This window comes from Myotis nattereri (genome assembly GCF_964212035.1).
Source record: "Myotis nattereri genome assembly, chromosome: 4".
Lineage (NCBI taxonomy): Eukaryota > Metazoa > Chordata > Mammalia > Chiroptera > Vespertilionidae > Myotis > Myotis nattereri.
In genome coordinates, this window is record NC_138079.1 from 40,528,937 (window position 1) to 40,548,879 (window position 19,943).

At 43.6% G+C, this 19,943-nt stretch overlaps 1 protein-coding gene across 1 annotated transcript in view; it reads left to right on the top strand.

The window, feature by feature from the left end:
• The window catches only part of SV2C (synaptic vesicle glycoprotein 2C), a 131,960-nt gene that overhangs the window by 25,893 nt on the left and 86,124 nt on the right, over positions 1-19,943 (top strand). The window contains exon 2 of the mRNA XM_081090467.1: positions 10,288-10,968. Coding sequence (XP_080946593.1) covers positions 10,389-10,968 — 580 coding nt within the window. The 5' untranslated portion in view covers positions 10,288-10,388. The remainder of the gene's footprint in view (positions 1-10,287; positions 10,969-19,943) is intronic.

The window sequence follows — 19,943 nt, forward strand, 5'->3', positions numbered from 1 at the left end:
ATATTTCTGTCATACTTTCCTCTCTGCGCTATTTAATAGTGGATCACATGTCAGAGAGGTGAGATACCAGAAAGCCAATGGAAGAAACTGAACATTGTAGTTTTAACAAGTATGGTTCAGGTTGAGTTTGATGTTGGCCCCAGAGGTATGACAGTCAGAGAAAGCATTGGAAATCTATTTTTGTTTTTACTTTTGTCCTGGATCTCAGAAAGGTTTTTATAATTATTTCAACCCATGCTGAGTTGCTTGTATGGCCTTTATTAAGCTAAGTCCTTGGTGAGTAAATGCTTTACTTGTTTATCGTTTGCCTGGTAAACACAGTTTAGAATCTACTCTATCCCATAATATCATACTACCAAGTGCCAGCACATATCTCTTTTCACATTTTAAGATACTTATCTGTTTGGTAGCTGGAGGTTACATCAAGTGGAAAATTCCTTGATGGCGAGGATGTGCCTTTAATTCATGTATGCTTAGAATCAGAGTCTACTCTAGACCCTACTGTTGAGTAGCTGAATTTTGCTGTTAGTTGAATGAGTGAGTGAATGAGTGTCCGGCATTGCCTTGAGCACCAAGAATATGAGATGAACCAAAACAAGGTCTCTTTCTTTAAAGAAATGGCAATCTGGGGAGTGGATGGATGACTTCTGACTTCCCTTGTGACCATGGCTTTCGGCCCAGATCTGTTCTCATACACTGGTAGGCTATTCACTTGGGAGGATTGAAATCAAGAAGTCCCTCCTGTCCCCCAGTATCTCACTTATCAGCCCAATTACTGAGCTTGAAATTCCTCACTTTAATTTCCTCAGACTAAGGAAGGGTGGAGTATTTCCAGAACTCCTTAGCCCTTTGTTTGCATGTTGTATATGAATTCGTGAGCAGCTCTTTTCATCAATGACAGTAAAGGAGAAGGCTTTGTTACAAAAGAAACAGAGGAGAGACCAGAGCACCCATTCTCCCGTGGCTGCCTTGATCACGCTGAAGCATCTGGTTCCAAGGGAACCCTGGGCAGAACATGGAACACGGAGTCAGTGAACACTCCAGTTCTCTTGTTTGTGGGTCATGCTGCGGGGACTGCACCACTAAACACCTTGGTCTCTAAGCGGCACGGCATTCAGCCACAGAATGCTGGTGGAGGTGCTGAGTCTCTGGTACCGCCCTCCGAGAGGCCACAAGCAATGGGAGCAAGGAGCAGAGCAGCCCCTGGGGAGCATGCTCTGGGGAATTTATCATGAGCTTGGAGTTGATGAAGTAAACAAAGGCAGCTTTTGTAGCCATCACCCTAGGAACCTTGCAAAAATGAAATATTTTCTAGGGAAAGCATGCACAAAGCAGAAAACACACACATCATTTTCAGACACTAAAGGAAATAACAGTACAGGCCTGGGGGGAGGGTGGGGAGAGAGGTGGGGCTCTGTCCCCTCATCCTGTTGACATCCGAGGGAGTTAGTTAACTGAGGTCCAGGAGAGTGTTTTGCTGTTATCAATGTAATATTAGCGAGGCAGATTTGATAACTCTGGCTCTGCCTTTGAATTGCATTAAAAACTCTGCCAGCATGCTAATCACATTGCCGGACTTGCTCAGCAAAGGCAAGGGGACAAATAGGCATGCTTCCTGGTGTTCTCCTTACTGCTCAACCTCAGGGAGTGTATCTCTGGCAACAGCCATAAACACCCAGGCTGAGCCTGTTCTGAAAGAGAGGCTGCTGCCTGGAGACTCCCAGCCTATGCTCCTGGCTACAGCAGAGCACAGCCAGCCCATGGTTAATAGTCATTTTTCCTTTCAGAAAGGGAGCTGGCCCTGTCACTGCTGGATGATGGATTATATTGATAAAGGACATTCTTCTATTCTTCTATAATTTCAAGCCAACTAACACTTACTGAGTTAGGTACGAGGTACCACGCTTTGCCTTTTGATGTTATTTTATTTAATCCTCCAAGAGCACTTTTATTTTCTGTTTTATAGGCAATGCCATGGAGGACTGACGTCCATAAATACCTTGCCTCGTGTCACAAAGCTAGTGAGTGGCAAAAGCAGTATTAGAACCCAGGTGTGTGAACAGGATCACTTTGTGTCTAATCATGCGGGTCATTTTAATATGTCTCGGACATCTGTTTGCTCAAGGGATGTCCTGGTGTTTCTGTATAAACTTAGGAATAATCACATGTGTGCTCCCCTGAGGTGGGATATGGATTACACAGCTCTTTTGTGTTTCAGCGTTGGGTCTAAATAACTGCCCGACACCAGTATTTCACTGGCTCCATAGCCAATGTCTAAATACATAAGATATAGCTATCTCATTTATAAAATGCCTGGATCCATTTCTTTTCTCTCTGTGTCCAGAGATGGGCAAGCAGAGAAACTGAAACAGTTTCATTTTGAAATAGCTCTGATGAGGGAGAGAGAGTGAATGTGGAGAAGGATAAATGGTCACAGATCTTATTTAAAAAGGCATGTACAAATAAGACCTACCTTTTTCTCTTGATCGCTTGGTCTGTACTGAGGAACTTTTTTCCCGCTGTCGTTCTCTGTCTTCGATCCTGTCCTTAAAGGTATTTCACAAATGCTGCCTGTATTCTGAAGTTGTCATATTATCAGATGATTGTAATTTGAATAAAGATGTGAAGGAGCAGGGCTAATGAGAGTTAGTTAAAGATGAGGTATTTCCAATGTTCAGGTAAATAAGGCTTTATTAAGCTCCATTCTTCTAGATCCCTTACTGCAAACCCCTCTCACCTAGAGGAAAACCCAAGGGCCTTACTGTGGCCCTCAAAGCCCTTTATGATCTGTCCCCAGCCACTTCCCTTGTGATCCCTCCTCAACTCTGCTCAGCCACTGGTCTCCTTGCCATTCTCCACTGAGGCCTTTGTTCTTGCTGTTCTGTGTGTCCAGAAAGCTCTGAATCCCTGGGAGACAGCATGGCTTATGCCCTGGCCTTTATCAGGCTTCTACTCAAAAGGCTCCCGCCTTGACCACTTCCCTTAAATAACAGCATCTCCTGCACGCTCTGTCCCTGAGCTGTCCAGTGTGGTAGCTACCAGCCAGGTGTGGTTATTGAAATGTAAATCTCTGTCCTGCTTTTATTGGACCGAGGAGATATAGAACACCTCCGTCATCACTGGAGGTCCTGTGGGCCAGCGCTGCTCCGACCTCTTACCCCTTGATGTTTATCTGCAGCACTCAGCACGACTTGAAACTATGTATGTATTTGTTTTGTTATCTGCCTCTCACTAGAAAGGAAGCTCCCTACACTTAAGGACTTTGTATGATTTGTTCAGTCTCTTCTTTTCAGCTCCTTGAAGAGTGCCTGGCACATAATAGGTGCTTAATAAATACCTGATGAATGAGTGAGTGGGTCTTTTGGGGGGCTTTTGTTGTTGTTGACAGTATTACAGATGTCTTCCATTTTCTCCCCTTTTCCCCCCTCCACCCAACCCTGGTCCCACCCCAGGCCTTCCTGGGGGTCCTTTTATAATTGCAGGGGAGATGAGCGTTATTGAGGGAAGTCACCCTTCTCCTAGTCTTCCTGCTCTGGAGGGCATGTGTGTTAACCCGTAAGCTTCCAGGAAGGAACTCAATTCCTGGCTTTGTTTCTCTTTGAGTCTTCCTCCCATGCTTCATAAGGCCCATGAGAGAAGAGGACTGACCACATTCACTCAGGGGGTGTTTACCACATTTGTAGATGGCCAGCCTCTGCAATGCCAGGGAAGTCATCTGTCAGAATGCCTTTGGCCATTTCATAGAAGAGAGTATTTTGCTGCTACTTAAGAGTAGGAATTGTGAAGGGCAGTTTTGTTACTGACGATGCTTAATGATGCAGATTGCTTCGATGCTCCTCAGGCATCTGATTTCCCCTTAGCGACTGGAATCCAAGAGCACTGCACTCCTTCGGGCTCCACTGAAGACACCCCAAGTCTCTTGCCAATTCTTCTGCAAAGTTGCTGCTTCTTTTTTTAAATTTACTTCCCCCCTTTGTTTTATTTTTCCCATCACCATTTATCCCCCATATGCCCTCTTCCACCTCCACCCATCCTTCCCCCTGCAATCACCACACTGTTTTAACACTTTACCAGAGAAGGGCCGAGGTCCATAGAAGGGTCTAGAGAGGAAAGCTGGGCTAGCACTGTCTACCTGATTCAGAACTTTCCCTTTCTGAATTGTCCTCTAGCAAGTTAGTCCAACACTTGCAGCTCATCTGATCTATTCCACCATCAAAATTCTCTGCCCTTGTTCCCCACAGCACACTTCCTGGCCCACTGAATGGATACAACAGAAACTAAAGTTTGTGGCAAAAATATATGACATGGTTCTGAGAAACCAGTAAACAAATATACAAATAAATAAAGAATTAACAAATATGTATATGTTTTTATATGTATTTGTGCATCTTATTTATTAAATAACTGGCATAATAAGAAGAAAACATAGTAACAGAGTCACATAAAAGATTTGAATAGATAGAAAGATACAGTTTTGGATGAGATGACTGTTGTAAGACTTTTACTAGTTCCCTTAAAATTGCCAACAGTACAATTCTCATTAAAATTCAAACGAAAATTTTAATATAAAATTCTTAGTATAATTTAATTAAAATTCTAATGAATAGTTCATTTGGAAGAGAAAATGGACAAAAGTAAATATTTGCAAAGGATGAGTCATGAGGTCTACAGGCACTAATAGATATTAAACTTATAACAAAGTGATAAAAATTAAAGCTAAATGGTAGGAAGGCAAGAGTAGATAAACATATTAGACAGAATTCAAAACTGAGGAGGTACTAATGCATGTAGGAATTTTGTCTCTCATAAAAGGGGCATTTTAATGAGTGTTTCTGAGATATTTGATTACTCATTTTTTAAATTTCCCCTTTCACACAGTATAGCAAAATAAATTCCAGAACTAAGCATTAAACAATGAAACTAAAGTGAATTAGTTTAGCTGGAAATTTTGGAAGTTCAGGAGGGCCTTAATAAATGATTAGGGTGGGAAACATGAAAGAAGAACCTATAGTAAACTCTATAATAATAGTTTAATAGCTTTACGTAGCAAAACCCCATAGACAAGTCCGTCTGAGAAAAGTATTTACAGCATGTATGACAAAAGAGTTTAGATCCTTACTATATAAAGTGCTCTTAAAATTCAGTAAGAAAAAGACCTTGTATTAGGTTCCTGAGTTTGCTTAACAAATTACCACATTGGGGGACTTAAAACGCAGGCATTTTTCCTCTCACAGTTCAAGATGTCGTAGGGCTGTACTCACTCCACAGAGGAGTCTCCTTCCTTGCCTCTTCTAGTTCCTGGTGGCCCTAGGTACTCCTTGGCTTATCACTATACTAGAGGCCCGGTGCATGAAATTTGTGTGTGTGTGTGGGGGGGTGGGGGGGCAGGGAGGGGTGGTGTCCCTCAGCCCAGCCTGCACCCTGTCCAATCTGGGACCCCTCGGGGGGATCAGGCCTAAACTGACAGTCGGACATCTCTCTCACAATCTGGGACTGCTAGCTCCTAACTGCTCGCCTGCCTGCCTGCCTGCCTGCCTGATCGCCCCTTAAATGCTCCCCTGCAGGCCTGATGGCCCCCAACTACCCTCCCCTGCCAGCCTGATGGCCCCCACTGCCCTCCCCTGCTCGCCTGATGGCCCCCAACTGCCCTCCCCTGCTCGCCTAATGGCCCCCACTGCCCTCCCCTACTCGCCTGATGGCCCCCAACTACCCTCCCCTGCAGGCCTGATGGCCCCCAACTACCCTCCCCTGCCAGCCTGATGGCCCCCACTGCCCTCCCCTGCTCGCCTGATGGCCCCCACTGCCCTCCCCTACTCGCCTGATGGCCCCCAACTGCCCTCCCCTACTCGCCTGATGGCCCCCACTGCCCTCCCCTGCCACGACCCGCCTCCTCCGCGTGAGGTGGAGAGACCCCGGGACTGGCCTCCTCCATGCCGTGCCGAGCCGTGTGACCCCCAGGCCTCACTGTGTGGAGCAGCCACCGGGTCCCGCCTCTGCTGTGCGTGTGGCCATCTTGTGGCAGCCGTCTTGTGACGCTGTCATGCAAGGGTGTGACGCCACCTAGGCTTTTATTATGTAGGATAACTCTAACGTCTCTGCCTCCATCTTCATATGGCCTACCCTTCTGTGTCCGTGTCTTCTCTCTTTTATACAGACACTTGCCATTGGATTTAGGGTCTACCCAGATAGTCCAGAATGACCTCATCTTGAGGTCTTCAACTTAATTACACCTCTTTCCAAATAAGGTCACATTCATAGGTTCTGGAGGTTAGGAGACATAGATGCATCTTTCTGGAGGCCAGTGTTAAACCAACTATAAACCTCAATACAAAAATGGGCAAAAGATAAAAGATTTTACAAGGAAAGAGATGTTCAGTTTCACTAGTAATCAAATGGAACTTACAATGAGAAAACACCATTTTTCTCTCATTTTCCAGAAATTTCAACTCAGATAACCATCTGCCATGTTCCTATTGATCTCTGGGATGAGCCCAGCATTTTTTCATTTTTCCATTTACCAGAGAGAGACATAGCCATAAAATACAACTCCTCCCCTGAACTTGTCTGCCCACTAGCGAAGCAGCTTGCACATTTTCTGAGACTGCTTAGTAAAGCTGGTGCAAACTTATTTTCTTGTTTCACATTTTATTTGGGTATCATTGTAGATTCACTTGCAGTTGTAACAAATAATACACAGAGATCACCTATATCTTTCACCCAGTTTTCTCCAATGGCAACATCTACAAACATCTGATTTTACACAGACTTTTTAAATAAGTATTCATACCTGCCCTTATTTATACAGAAGTATGGAAAACTCTTCTTTGCTTTAATGAGACTACAAACTACAAGACCCAGTCTCTTCCATCAAGATCTGAGAATCAGCAAGCAGGGGTGGGAAACCTTTTCCTGACAAGGGGCATTTGAATAGTACATCACTAGAGGCCTGATGCACGAAATTCGTGCAAGAGTAGGCCTTTGCAGCCACGGCGGCTGCCTCTATCCCTCCCTCGCAGCCGCAGTGGCTGCCTCAACCCCACAGCTGCAGCCCTGGCTTTGTCTGGAAGGTTGTCTGGACAGACTGTTTGGTTGATTTGCATGTTATGCTTTTATTATTATAGATTAGCTTCTGCACCACACAGAATTATCAATTTAAAAATTAGGCTACTATATTCTGTCAAACACTTAATTAACTCACTCCTAATGCCTTGGCAGGGCCAGGCCAAATGATTTCGTGGGCCTTCTGTGGCCTGTGGGCAGGCTGTTCCCTACCCACCCCTGACAGAGCCTGTGTTTGGGGCATGAGGAACCTCGAATCACAGAAAGAGCTTATACACACATTCCCTGTTTGGGGCCAGATTAAGACTTTCACAAGAAGTGTTTTTCAAAACTGAAAAGTTGAATCATAATTTTTCTTTTTCTTTTTTCATTGCTCACATGATTAGATCAGTTAGAGGTTAGAATTATCTAATTTTCTGTCATAATTATGCCATTGGAGACACCATGCCTGCTTTCTGTCTAGAGGTGGTCCCCTGACAGGGGCCTTTCGGGGGAAGGGGTGAGAACCCCTTTAAGCATGAGGTTAGAATATTTGTGACAGAGCAAAAGCAGAAAAGCCAGTGCAGTGAGTTTATTTACTATTGATTAGAAGAAGCAATTGCAGAAGCTTTCCTAGCAGGCACTGCCCCGGGGGTGAGGGTGGGGCGCCTTAAGGCAGCTCGGGCCCTGCTCTCACACTGGCCAGGCTTCGGGTCGCTCTCCGCAGTGTCCATGGTGCTCTGTGCACAGGAAGCAGCTGCTGTGCAGCGTCTGACATGATTGCCCGTTTATGGGCAGTACAGCCGTTGGCTTCATTTATTGTGTGAAATGCTTTAATTTCGCTTCCAATTTTTAAAGTAGGAAATGTCTCTCCTTCTCCAGCATTGTTCCTCATCGTTCTCCCTTCTCTCTTTTTTTGCCTCCTTGAGTTCCTGAGCACCCCATCCTCACCCTCTTCTCACTGCCTTTCCTTTTTTTCTGACTCTCGCGGTCTTTGCATCTCTCCCTTCTTCTGCCTCTCGGCTCTCCAAAGAGAAAGAAGGAAGAGAACAAAGAAGAATCCTTTAAGACACTGGGCAGAAAGCCTTGTAATCACATGTTTACTTTAATTTCATTCTGTTGTTTTCCAAAACACAGGTCTGCAGAGCCACGCCCCTGTCTTGCCTGTTACAGGGCATGTGCAGGGATTCGGCGGTAACGAAGCGCAGTCCATTTATAAACAAACATCTTTTTGTCTTTATTGTTGGGTTTGTTAGTGATGTCTGAGTGAGCAGTTTAAATGTATGTTTGTAATAGCCACTTACCAAGTATTTTATACAAAAGGAAGGAGTAGAAATAGCCATTATATGAATCGATGTTTGGAATGCTGCCACAGCACAGGGCTTGGGGGTTAATGATGGGGCGGCCCTAACTGGTTTGGCTCAGTGTTGCCCTCTGACTGAGTGGTCTCAAGTTCGATTCCGGTCAAGGGCACAAACCTCGGTTTAGGGGCATCTGCAGGAGGCAACCAATCAATGTGTCTCACACATCTGTGTTTCTCTCTGTCTTTCCCTCCCTCCCATTTCCCCCACTCTGTCTAAAACTCAATGGGAAAAATATCCTTGGGTGAGGATTGTCAGCAACAACAACAAAAAAATGGAATAGAATAACATTTTCACCTTTATATCATCTATGTACAAGGGTGGGCCTGACATTGGCTCACTTGGGCCACCGAAGGAGATAGCTCAGTGGACAAGTGAAAGATTGGTTACCATGAGGTCAGTTCAAATGTAATGAGCCAAGCCCTAGCCGGTTTGGCTCAGTGGATAGAGCATCAGCCTGGGGATTGAAGGGTCCCGGGTTTGAGTATAGTTAAGGGCACGTACCTTGGTTGCCGGCTTCTCCTCAGTCCTGGCCCTGGTCGGGGCTCGTGCAGGAGTAAACCAATCAATGTGAGAAACACATTGATATTTCTCTCTGTCTTTCCCTCTCTCTTCCACTTGCTCTAAAAATCAATGGAAAATATCCTTGGGTGAGGATTAAATAAAAATAAAAAATAAGCCACATTGTTAAAAAAAAAAAAAAAAGGAATGAGCCAAGACCTAGGAGGCTGTCATTGAGAAAGAAAACCAAGTGATGGGCAGGGCAGACCACTGACCCTGGTTTCCTAGACAGCAGTTAACTGGAGTGGCAGCAGGACAAGATGAGAGGGAGGGTATGTGTGTGGGAGTGGGGCCAGGGTATCCACAGATGAAGAAAGTAGAGACAGAGTACTTACAGGGTGGGGATGTGCAGGGACATTGCATGTGGTTTCTGAAAGGGCAGACCTCCCACTAAACAAGCAGATGTTCTGACTCATTGATTACCAAAGGCGTCTGCAAAATCACTTGATGAACTCTGCTCATTTCCTAAGGACATGGCTGCTATACTAGGGGAAAATGCTCATTGTCCTTTTAGGGTGCCCTGTGAATCTCTGATATGTTTATAGGAAGGAAACGCAATGAAAGTAGAGGGAAAATACATTTTACAAATATATATACGACTTAATAGCACTGTATATAGGGCTGCTTGCCTGCTTTTTTTTGTTTTTGTTTTTTGGTGGTTTTTTTTTTTTTTTTTTTTTTTATGTGAGGAATTAAGGTCAGATAGGATTGTTCTCATATTCTGGTTTTGCTTTTGTAGTGTGTGTAGATGTGTGTGAGCAATATTATTTTTCTCAATCAGGATATATCTTTGTATTATTTTCAATATGTGTCATATACAATTTTTTTAAATGTTTTATTGATTTTGAGAGAGAGAGGAAGGAGGAGAAATAGAGAGATAGAAACATCAATAAGAGAGGAACATCATCGATCAGCTGCCTCCTGCATGCCCCCCACTGGAGATCGAGCCAACAACCTGGGCATGTGCCCTGACTGGGAACCAAACCAGTGACCTCTTGGTTCCTGGGTCAATGCTCAATGGCTGAGCCACACCAACTGGGTGCTGGATATTTATTTAAATGTGACAGATGTCCTATTTGCATTCTATGCAAAGTTACCTCATGGTCAGAGTTCCTTAAAACAAAACAACAATAATAATAAAGACCTTAAATGCTCCAAGTGCAGAGAACCAGCATCCACTGAGCATGTGTACAGTGATCTCAAAGAAAGGAAAGGCAAAGAATGTGTTTTAGCCTGAGGGGGCAGTGAAAAGACAGCAAGAAATAGATGGTGAAAAAGACGTAGGAAGGAATAATAAATATCTCCTGTGGTTTTTCTTTTTTTGCAGTTCTGTTTTGAACCTAAAGTGGATGATGCTGTCGGGGCTGAGCCACTGACCAAAGTCTATAAAAAATTCCCATCTTCCCATTGGCTATCAGTTGAGACACGATGGAAGACTCTTACAAGGATAGGACTTCACTGGTGAAGGGTGCCAAGGACATTGCCAAAGTGGTGAAGAAACAAACAGTAAAGAAGGTGAACCAAGCAGTGGACCGGGCCCAGGATGAATACACCCAGAGGTCCTACAGTCGGTTCCAGGACGAAGAAGAAGACGATGACTATTACCCACCTGGAGAAACCTACGGTGGGGAGGCCAATGACGATGAAGGCTCCAGTGAAGCTACCGAGGGTCACGATGAAGATGATGAAATCTACGAAGGGGAGTATCAGGGCATTCCCAGTACGAACCAAGGGAAAGACAGCATCGTGTCAATGGGGCAGCCCAAGGGTGATGAGTACAAGGACCGACAAGAGCTGGAGTCAGAGAGGAAAGCCGATGAGGAAGAACTAGCTCAGCAATATGAGCTGATAATCCAAGAGTGTGGTCATGGCCGTTTTCAATGGACCCTTTTCTTTGTCCTGGGCCTGGCCCTCATGGCGGACGGCGTGGAGGTGTTTGTTGTTGGCTTTGTGTTGCCCAGCGCCGAGACGGACTTGTGCATACCAAATTCCGGATCCGGGTGGCTAGGTGAGTGCTTCAGGTCAGAGGGACAAGTTCTGAAAGGGGTTTCTCTGTTGATCATAGTTAACAAATAGGATGAATACAATTTGTCTAGAGCACTGTATTTTTCCCCCCAACACTTTATTATGAAATATTTTAAACATACAAAGAAATCAAAAGAATTGTCAATGATGCCCGTATATATATCCACCACTTAGATTCTATTGTTAACATTTACTATATTTTCTTTTTTAAATATATTTTTATTGATTTCCGAGAGGAAGAGAGAGGGAGAAAAAGATAGAAACATCAGTGAAGAGAATCACCCATTGGCTGCCTTCTGCACGCCCCCACTGGGGATCGAGCCTGCAACCAGGGCATGTGCCCTTGACCGGAATCAAACCTGGGACCCTTCAGGCCACAGGCTGACACTGTATCCACTGAGCCAAACCAGCTAGGGCTACTATATTTTCTTTATCACCTATCTGTCCATCCATCAACCCAACTTATATTTTCATGCATTTCAAAGTAAGTTACACTATTTTAACTTACACTATTATAAATGTAACATTGGTTTATCCTTTATCAACTTCCAAAGGTAAGCTGTTATATGAAACTTACTTGACATTTTCCTAAATACAGAGGTTAATTATACGAAATTCTGACAAATGTGATTGCAGATTCCAAATAGTTTGGTTAAAATGCTTCGGGACCCTACTAATTTTTGTTTTTTCTGTAATTTATGTGTATGTTTTCGTGTTCATTTTTTCAACTAGTCTTATTCATAGATTTTTCTCTACATTACTTTTTCTATCTTTTTCAGAGTTCATACCTTTGTGCCTAAATTGGAAAAACTTCATTTTTCTCATAGGATTTAAAAATCTATTTGAAATCATATTATTATTTCAGTGGTATGTGTTAAAAATGATATGACCTTCCTATAAAAAAACACCTAGCAGATTTGAATTTTATTATACAGTTGCCATGGACTCAAGGTTCATATTGTTAAAAGCTGTGGTTAATACTTTCACTTATTTCCATTGGGCAGTGAATGTAAGAAGTTAGAGAAATGTGTACACAGTGGAATATCCTCAACAACTTAAGAGTCTATTTCAAACACTTGTACATTTTGCTAAGCATGCCACAGGGAACATGCTTATGTGCGTATTAAATCTTTACGAGTTTCAGAGTCTGTGAAAGAGAGTAAGAATGCCTATTATCTCTAGTTCCAAGAGACTTTTTCAACTAAAGTTTGAAAAACAAAAATATGCAACTCCTTTTGTGGAAACCTTGCCACTCTATTAAGTAATGTTATAATCATGGATGCTGAGAAATTTTCTGTGTGAAAAACAATTAAAGACCGTTTCCTAACCTGCTCTGTGACAACACAAGAGGGATAGTCATGAGTGAAAGGATTTATATCTTACTCCTTTCACGCTTGTTAATTTCTAGCATTGGCTTCTTTGAAAGAGATGGGACCATGAAAGAGGACTGTGAAGTGGAAGGTGTGGGGGGGAGAGGAGGCATATTTTGCATAATTTTTGCCAGTAGTAGACACATTTGGATGTTCAACCATCAAAATGCACAACATGGTTCAAAGGAGGATCCTTAGTCATTTGTTAAATTGATATTCCAGCATATCTGTTTCAGATCTATCACTTTATTTTTTTCCCTTTGGAGAGGAAGTATACCCACTGTAAGCCTGGGCATCGACATAATTATCAAGATTTTGTTAAAGGAATATATCAGCAGAATGTTTTAATAAGATAGATCCTTAGGAATACATCCACACATATATTTAATAATTGCAGGCTTAAGTTTAGAATACACAATCTTTTCATGTTATGATCCCACCTTTTATATTGGAAACATTTCAGGAAAATCTAAGCTGAGCTTGCCTTTGTGCCTTTATCTTCATGGTGCCGGATGGAAGCACAGCATGGCACATGGTTCTTATTTGACGGTCCTATAGCCTACCATCCCTGAGGAGGTCAACCCCCCCCCCCCCCCCCAGGCGGCATTCAGAAGTGTAGATAATGCTGTGGAACAACTGGAGCGCAGACCTTTTGATTTCTCCATGCATGTTGCCAGCTTTCGGGAATTACAAATGGGTCCCCAGGAGTGTCGAGTTTCACTCAATGTTGTGAGTCCACAAAGAAGCACCTTAATGGTTTCATAGCTGTGCCTTCCAGACCTGTATTTCAATTATTTTGCCATTATAATTTCACTTATAATTGCATACTAACCAAGTCCTTTTTCGACAGTCATTTAAATTATTTTGTCATTTTCATTTCATCGAATAATAGCTTTGTAATATAATTATCACACTAAGTCATAGCCATGGAATCAAAATGCAGGAAGGAAAGAGGCATGACCCATGATTGGTGGCATTTTGAGGACATGGATTTGCAAAATAATTTCTCATTTGTTACTAAGCATTGTGTCATTTTCCTCAGGGCCGGCCAGGAACAAAGAATAAGAACCAATTTATGCTTTCCTTATTTGGGAGATGGGTCTCTTTGTGTTTGCTAGTAGATTAACTTACTAGTAAAGGTAGCTAAGGGCAGATCGTGTATGCATGTGTATGTGCGTATAGTCCATTTGCATCTATAAGATTGTTAATTGTGCTGGGAAAAGAGGAAATATTTAATTGTCTAATGAGCTGCTCTTTGGGGGAATGAGTGCAGTCACTTTCAGATAATCCATTCTTTATTGCTAAAGTCTATTTATTGCATACTTATTATGTGCAAATCCCAGGGTTACCACAGAGGAAAATAGGACAAAAAAAAAAAAAAGACAAGGTTTCTGTATCTAAGGAAGTTATGGTTAAGTATGAAGAAATCACAGATCTCTGTGGATTACTAGTGTCCATAGCTGTAAAAAAAAAAAAAAAAAAAAGTGTCACTAAGGAAACTTCAGGTGGGGGGCGGGGGGTGGGGGTGGGGGGGGGCTGGCCTTGCAGGAGAAGGGCCTGACTGAGGCTGTGGAGAGAAGGCGTGGATTAGAGAGCTGTCCAGGGGCACAGGCAGTAAGGATTAGGCCACCAGTGAGTTTGGAAAGGGGAGGAGGTGGGCGGTCAATGAAAGGAAGGCAATTCATCAATCTAGGTCATGGCAAGTAGAGGTTTTAGTTGGAGGAAAAAGATGGAAGGTTTAGTTGTAGGCTTTCTACTTGGAGATCCTTGGGGACATCTGAAGAGGAATTCCCAATGGGCTACTTCCCATTTGGGCTGAAGCATCCAATGGTTGGGAGCCATCTCATTTACGATGAACCTGCCAATGGCCTTAGCCAGGGAGACAGTGGTTTCCTGCTGAGCACTAGTTAGGGACTGGTGGTGAGGAAAATCTCATTGAGGAGACTGGTCTGGCATTAAAGAAGTTACTGCTGGAAATGACATAAGATGAACACATTGATCAATGATCATGCTAGAAATTTTTTTTGTTTTGTTTTTGTTTTGCTTTTTATCCTCACCAGAGGGTGTTTTGTATTGATTTTAGAGAAAGAGGAAGGGAATGAGAGAGAGAGCGAAACATCAATGTGAAAGAGAATCATCATTTGGTTGCCTCTCTCTCATACGTGCCCCAATCAGGGATTGACTCGCAACCTAGATATGTTTCCTGAGTGGGAATTGAACCTGAAGACTTTTGGTGTATGGGACAGTGCTCCAACCAACGGAGCCACCCGTCCAGGGCAAGGCTAGGAAGTTTTTAAAAGAAGGAGTCTGTGCACTGAGCGAAGTGACAGTATGACCTCTGACTCCGCATGCCCTCCCCTTTCCCAGTTCACATGGCAGGATTTCCTCAGGCACCACACATTCTCCTGGTTGCTGTAACCTTACAGTGCTGGGCCTCACAGCGAGTGCTCTGTGAGACCATATCTTAGCTCCCACCCAAGCAAGAGCTGTTGGGGTTGGGTGGAGGGTAGGTTGAGTTCTAAGGCAGGAAGGATGCTGTAACCATTTTAGCCTCAAGCTGTGATCAGGCTCAGTCCCACCCCAGCTCTCACCCGTCAGAGCAGAATAAGCACCTCACTGGCTACTTTTCCCTTGTGTTCTTCCTTCAGAGGAGCTGGTTTCTCACTCAATGGCCTGTTTCCTCCTAAGACCCATCTAGTGAAGCAGGGAACCTAATCACTGTTGGTTCAAATGCTTTCTTGCTGGGGGTTACAAAGCTTTAGTGATATTTAGAACCTAAAACATTATCATGGCCAACTGTTCTCTAAATTTTAAGACCCTAAAAGTGTACACTGCAGATTTCAGGGTCAGCAGCTCTGTACTCTGCCCAGTGCCCTGGTCCTTGACCATCTGCCTCGTTATCTCAGAGGGAGGTTTGGTCTCTGTGGTGGGTGTGCCCTGTGGCTCTGCTTAGCCTTTTGGCTGTCACAGTGATCCTAATTGGAATTAGAAAGTTATTGGCTTCTAGAGAACATCCTGTCCACCAACACTAGCAAAATCTTATTTGGATTCATGATTGTCAAATTGGAGAAGACGACTCAGTAATTCATTATGTTCCTGGGCCTTGCTTCCTCCGGGCTCCCTCACTCTCCTGAGAGAAGAGAGGTTTCTGACACGACAATGGAGTTGAGCCAAGTAGCCTGAAAAGATGTCTCCATCCAAAGAGTGTGCGATTCATTTCCATCGGACAGGAGTGAACAGAACTCCCTGCCACATTCCTGAAACGTGCCAATAAGCAGCGTCCTGGGACTAGGAGCCTGTGATAGTAAATGCCTTTCTGTACCCCGGAGGGTCACTGGGAGATTTCCCACAATACAGCTTTGAACCTGAAGGCTGATTCTCGCTTGCTGAATCTCCATATCTACACTATGTGCTACACTCCTGGGTGAGGGTTCTGATCCACTGTTAGTACTGGCCTTGTGTGTCCTAAGTCAGTCTGGGATCCCCCTGAAGTCATGAAAACTGGGTGATATGTTGTCAGTCTGGAGGATTTGTTAATTTTGGACTTTGGTTTAAATAAGGCAATCTGAATTATTAAGCATCTGATAACTGGATCAAGCCAAACACAAATTGTAGGTTTGAATTCCACACATCAAGATGCAGTTGCACTCTTCATGGGCAATCTAGCCCCTCAATAGTCTCACCTAACAGGAGCTTTTGCAGACTGTCGGCTTCCTGCAGAATGCTACAGAGTCAAGAACTGTTGGATTATTTTCAGTTTGAGGAATCAGCCTCATAAATAACCTAAGTAAGTATTTCTAATCCACATATTTCCAACTGACAGTCTTACCTTAAACTTAGAAATTTCTTATTGGCCTTTAATATTGTAAGAGAGGAGTAAAAGAGGTCCTGAGATATACAGTTCTTACCTTCAATTTAATTTAACTATTTTTAATTGTACGATGGACTGACTTTAATTACCATTCTATCTTTCCAAATTTTTCATCACTGCAAACAGTAACTCCCTATTTTCTTTCCCCGCAGCCCCTGGTAATTCTAATCTATTTTCTGTCACTATGAATTTGCCTATTCTAGATCATTTATATAAGTGGAATCAGATAGTCTTTTGTGCTTTTGTGTCTGGTTTATTTCACCCAGCAAAATTTATCCATGTTGTAGCATGTATATAATTTTATGTTATATGAATGTTGCCACAATACAAAAAGAAAAGAAACAATTAGAAGGAAGTGCTTCTGGAGATGGGTGGGTGCTCCTAGCTGGCTTCAGATGGAGTCAGCCTGTCTCCTGTGTTTGAAGAGATGCTGGAACTGGTGGTGTGTCCTGTGCAGTTGAAAATGTAATAACAGGGAGAAGCTCGAAGTTGCTGGATTGCTGATCGGGAATGGAGGTGAAGGTCCCTAGGAAGGTTATAAATGATATTCTGATTTTAAACAGTGGGAAGGGGGTTTTATAATGTAAGTGAGAGTGTTTTCCTTACCCACCAATATACAGTAACATGCATTACAAGGGAGCTTTTGGTGCCATTTTTTGAGGAAAGGTTTTCTTTCCAAAAAGTAGATCCTTTATCAACAGCTGCAGGATGTGCATTTGGTTTTTTCCTACTGAAATGGGTATTGACTTCTTTAGGCTGGTCTTTCTCCTACACAGTGGGGGGACCACAGCCCCCGACTACATTTACAGCTACACATCCCAGAATGGACCCCGACGTGCGAGGCACAGTGTGACTGTGATAGTGTCTCAGTGCCGAGCTGTGCTGATAAAACGATCATCTGACTCCAGGTTTGTTTCTTCTTCCTGTCTACGTGAAAGTAAAAGGCTTTTCTGAGAGTAGCTTAGTTTTCCCAGTAGGATCTAGTTAAATCAGAAATATTAAAAGTATTACTTTGTGAAAAGGACTGATTGAAAATGGAAAGAGGTAACTGACCTGCTCACAGGAAGAAAGGCCTGCGGTTAATGCTGGCTAATCTGTTTGAGGGAGGTGTGCATTTAAAAAGCCTTCAGGAGACTGTGGTAGTTGAGCCAGGCTTTGAATTGTGGGTGGAATTTGGACTTGCCAAGAAGAGGGTGGAGAAAGGATGTTTCTGGGAGAGAGGACAGACTGAGCCAAAGCACAAAGGCGTGAGAATCTTGAATTGAGTATTGTGAGCACATTGGGGTTCAGGTCTGTTCAAGTGAAACATACAATTGCAAAGAAGGGCAGGCACCTACCTGTTCATGGAGAGCTTTAAATGAGCTTATTCTGGAGCAGGTGGGGAGCCTTTGATGTATGAGCAGAGAAGTGGTGTGGTGAGAACACTCCATTGAAAGACTGCTGTGCTCGGAATGGATTGGAGAGGAGCAAGCTGGCCAGAAGTTAAGGTTCATTTGCATTTGAATGATCTAGCCTGTGGGTGGTGAGAGGTGATGGCTGAGGGACTGGAAAGGAAAGAATTTTGGACTTTCACTGTGGATTAGCTATGGGAGCAGGGGAGAGGAAGCTAGATGGCACTGAGGCTTCTTGCCCAAGTGTTGTATTGGGTGGCAGTGCCTTAAGTAGACATTGGAATTCTCGGGTTGGTCGGAAAGAGGGAAGAGCGGTGCATGGGAGGAAGATGAGTTTAGTTACACCAGACTGTGAGCACAAGAACTGGATGTCTATTCACAGGCTACCCTTGGTACCTAGCACAGAGCCTGGGTGGTCAGTGGTGTACAGTGAATTTTTGTTGAGTTTGAGGTGGCAACCAGGATGCTCGGGAGAAATGGTCCAGGGGGGCATTTGGAGGTGGGTTCTGTGGCTCATGGGGAAACCCACCCTAGCAATGGACATTGGAGAGGTCTTCGAATAGAGATGCAGAGCCCACAGGAGAGGACGGTGGGTTGAGGGGGGGAACACAGGAAGAGAAGGGGGCTAATGCAGATCTTTAGTGACTGCTTTAAGGGGTGAGTAGAGAAAAGTCATAAAATAAGTGATTGGAAAGATAGGAAAAGTCTCAGCTGCCTGGAGGCCAAGAGCAGGGGGGTTTCAGGTCAGAGGGGGTGGTCAAAACTGAGGGGTGCCTCAGGGGGCGTGGCCGAGAAAAGGACGTTGGCCATGGCAAGGAGGACTGCTCAGAGAGTGGAAAGGATAAATGTCAGATTAACTGCCAAATTAAGTTTTAATGTATATTTTTAAAGGGGAGGACACAAATCAGTGTTTAAAAACAGGTTATAGGGTAGTGAGATATATTTGTCTGGGATAATACACCTAATAACTTAATTATACTATAGACTGGAGCAGCTGAAACAAATACTAACCATCTCTTCAAGGGGAAAATTGCAGATTTGTAGCCATTACTTCTGCGTCATTGTGTGCCAATAATCACATCCAGAGTATATCTGAGAGATAAATTGGCAAACCAGGAGCAGATTGGGTTAGCTGCTCCTATCTCGTTTTATTTATTTTTCCAAATTGAAAACAGTGTTATTTACTGGTGCCTCTGGTGCCTCTGGATTTAACAAAATAAACTTTGTTGAAATGCTTACATTTAAGCATAAAATAGCAATGATAAATAGTACAGAACTGCCCAGGGCAGGTGAGGTGAGGGGGAAAGGCAGCTCCCAGTTGGCCACTCCCTGGGGGTGAGCTGACTCAATCAGAGGGTCCTCTATGACCACACACTACAACTCTGTCCCCTAGGATTCTGCTGGCTCAATAAAGAAGGCTCCTCTACGCACCCCCACCCCCACCCCACACTGGGGACACTAAATTTTGTTGTTGTTGTTAATCCTCACCAGAGGATATTTTTTCCCATTGATTTTTAGAGAGGGTGGAAGGGAGAAGGGGGGAGAGAAAGAGAGAGGGAGAGAGAGAAAAATATTGATGTGAGAGAAATACAATGATTGGTTGCCTCTTGCATGTGCCCTGACCAGGCTAGAGATGGAACCTGCAACCCAGGTACATGCCCTTGACTGGGAATTGAACCTGGGACCCTCCGGTGCGCAGGCTGATGCTCTAACCACTGAGCACACCAACTAGGGTTGGGCATACTACATTTATAATGTAGGGACCCAGGCATGTGGTGGTGGCTCCCGCAGACTCCTACTGTACATCGCACAGTGTGTGGGGTCCCAGGTCATGTTTTCTTGGAGTCACAACGCAATGCATTATAGTATATGTATACACCACATTTTAACAATTCATTCATCTGTCAATGGACATTTAGGTTGTTTCCATGTCTTCGATATTGTGAATAATCCTGCAGTGAACATGGGAGTGCTGCTATCTCTTAGAGATACTGATTTTAATTCTCTGGAATATATACCCAGAAGTGGGGTTGCTGGATCATATGGTAGTTCTATTTTTAATTTTTTAAGGAACTTTCTCACAAAGTTAGAAATGGAATTCTAAATCCATAAATAAACATATACCCAAGGTTAACTGATTTCATTCAGCAAAGGTGCCAAGACCATCCAATGTGGAAAGAATAGTCTTTTCATAAAATGGTGCAGGGACAACTGGATAGTTGCATGCAAAGGGATGAAGTTTGACCCTTTCCTCACAAAGATTAACTCAAACTGGATCCAAGACAAATGTAAGAGGTAAAACGAATTCTGAAGAAAACAAAACCCT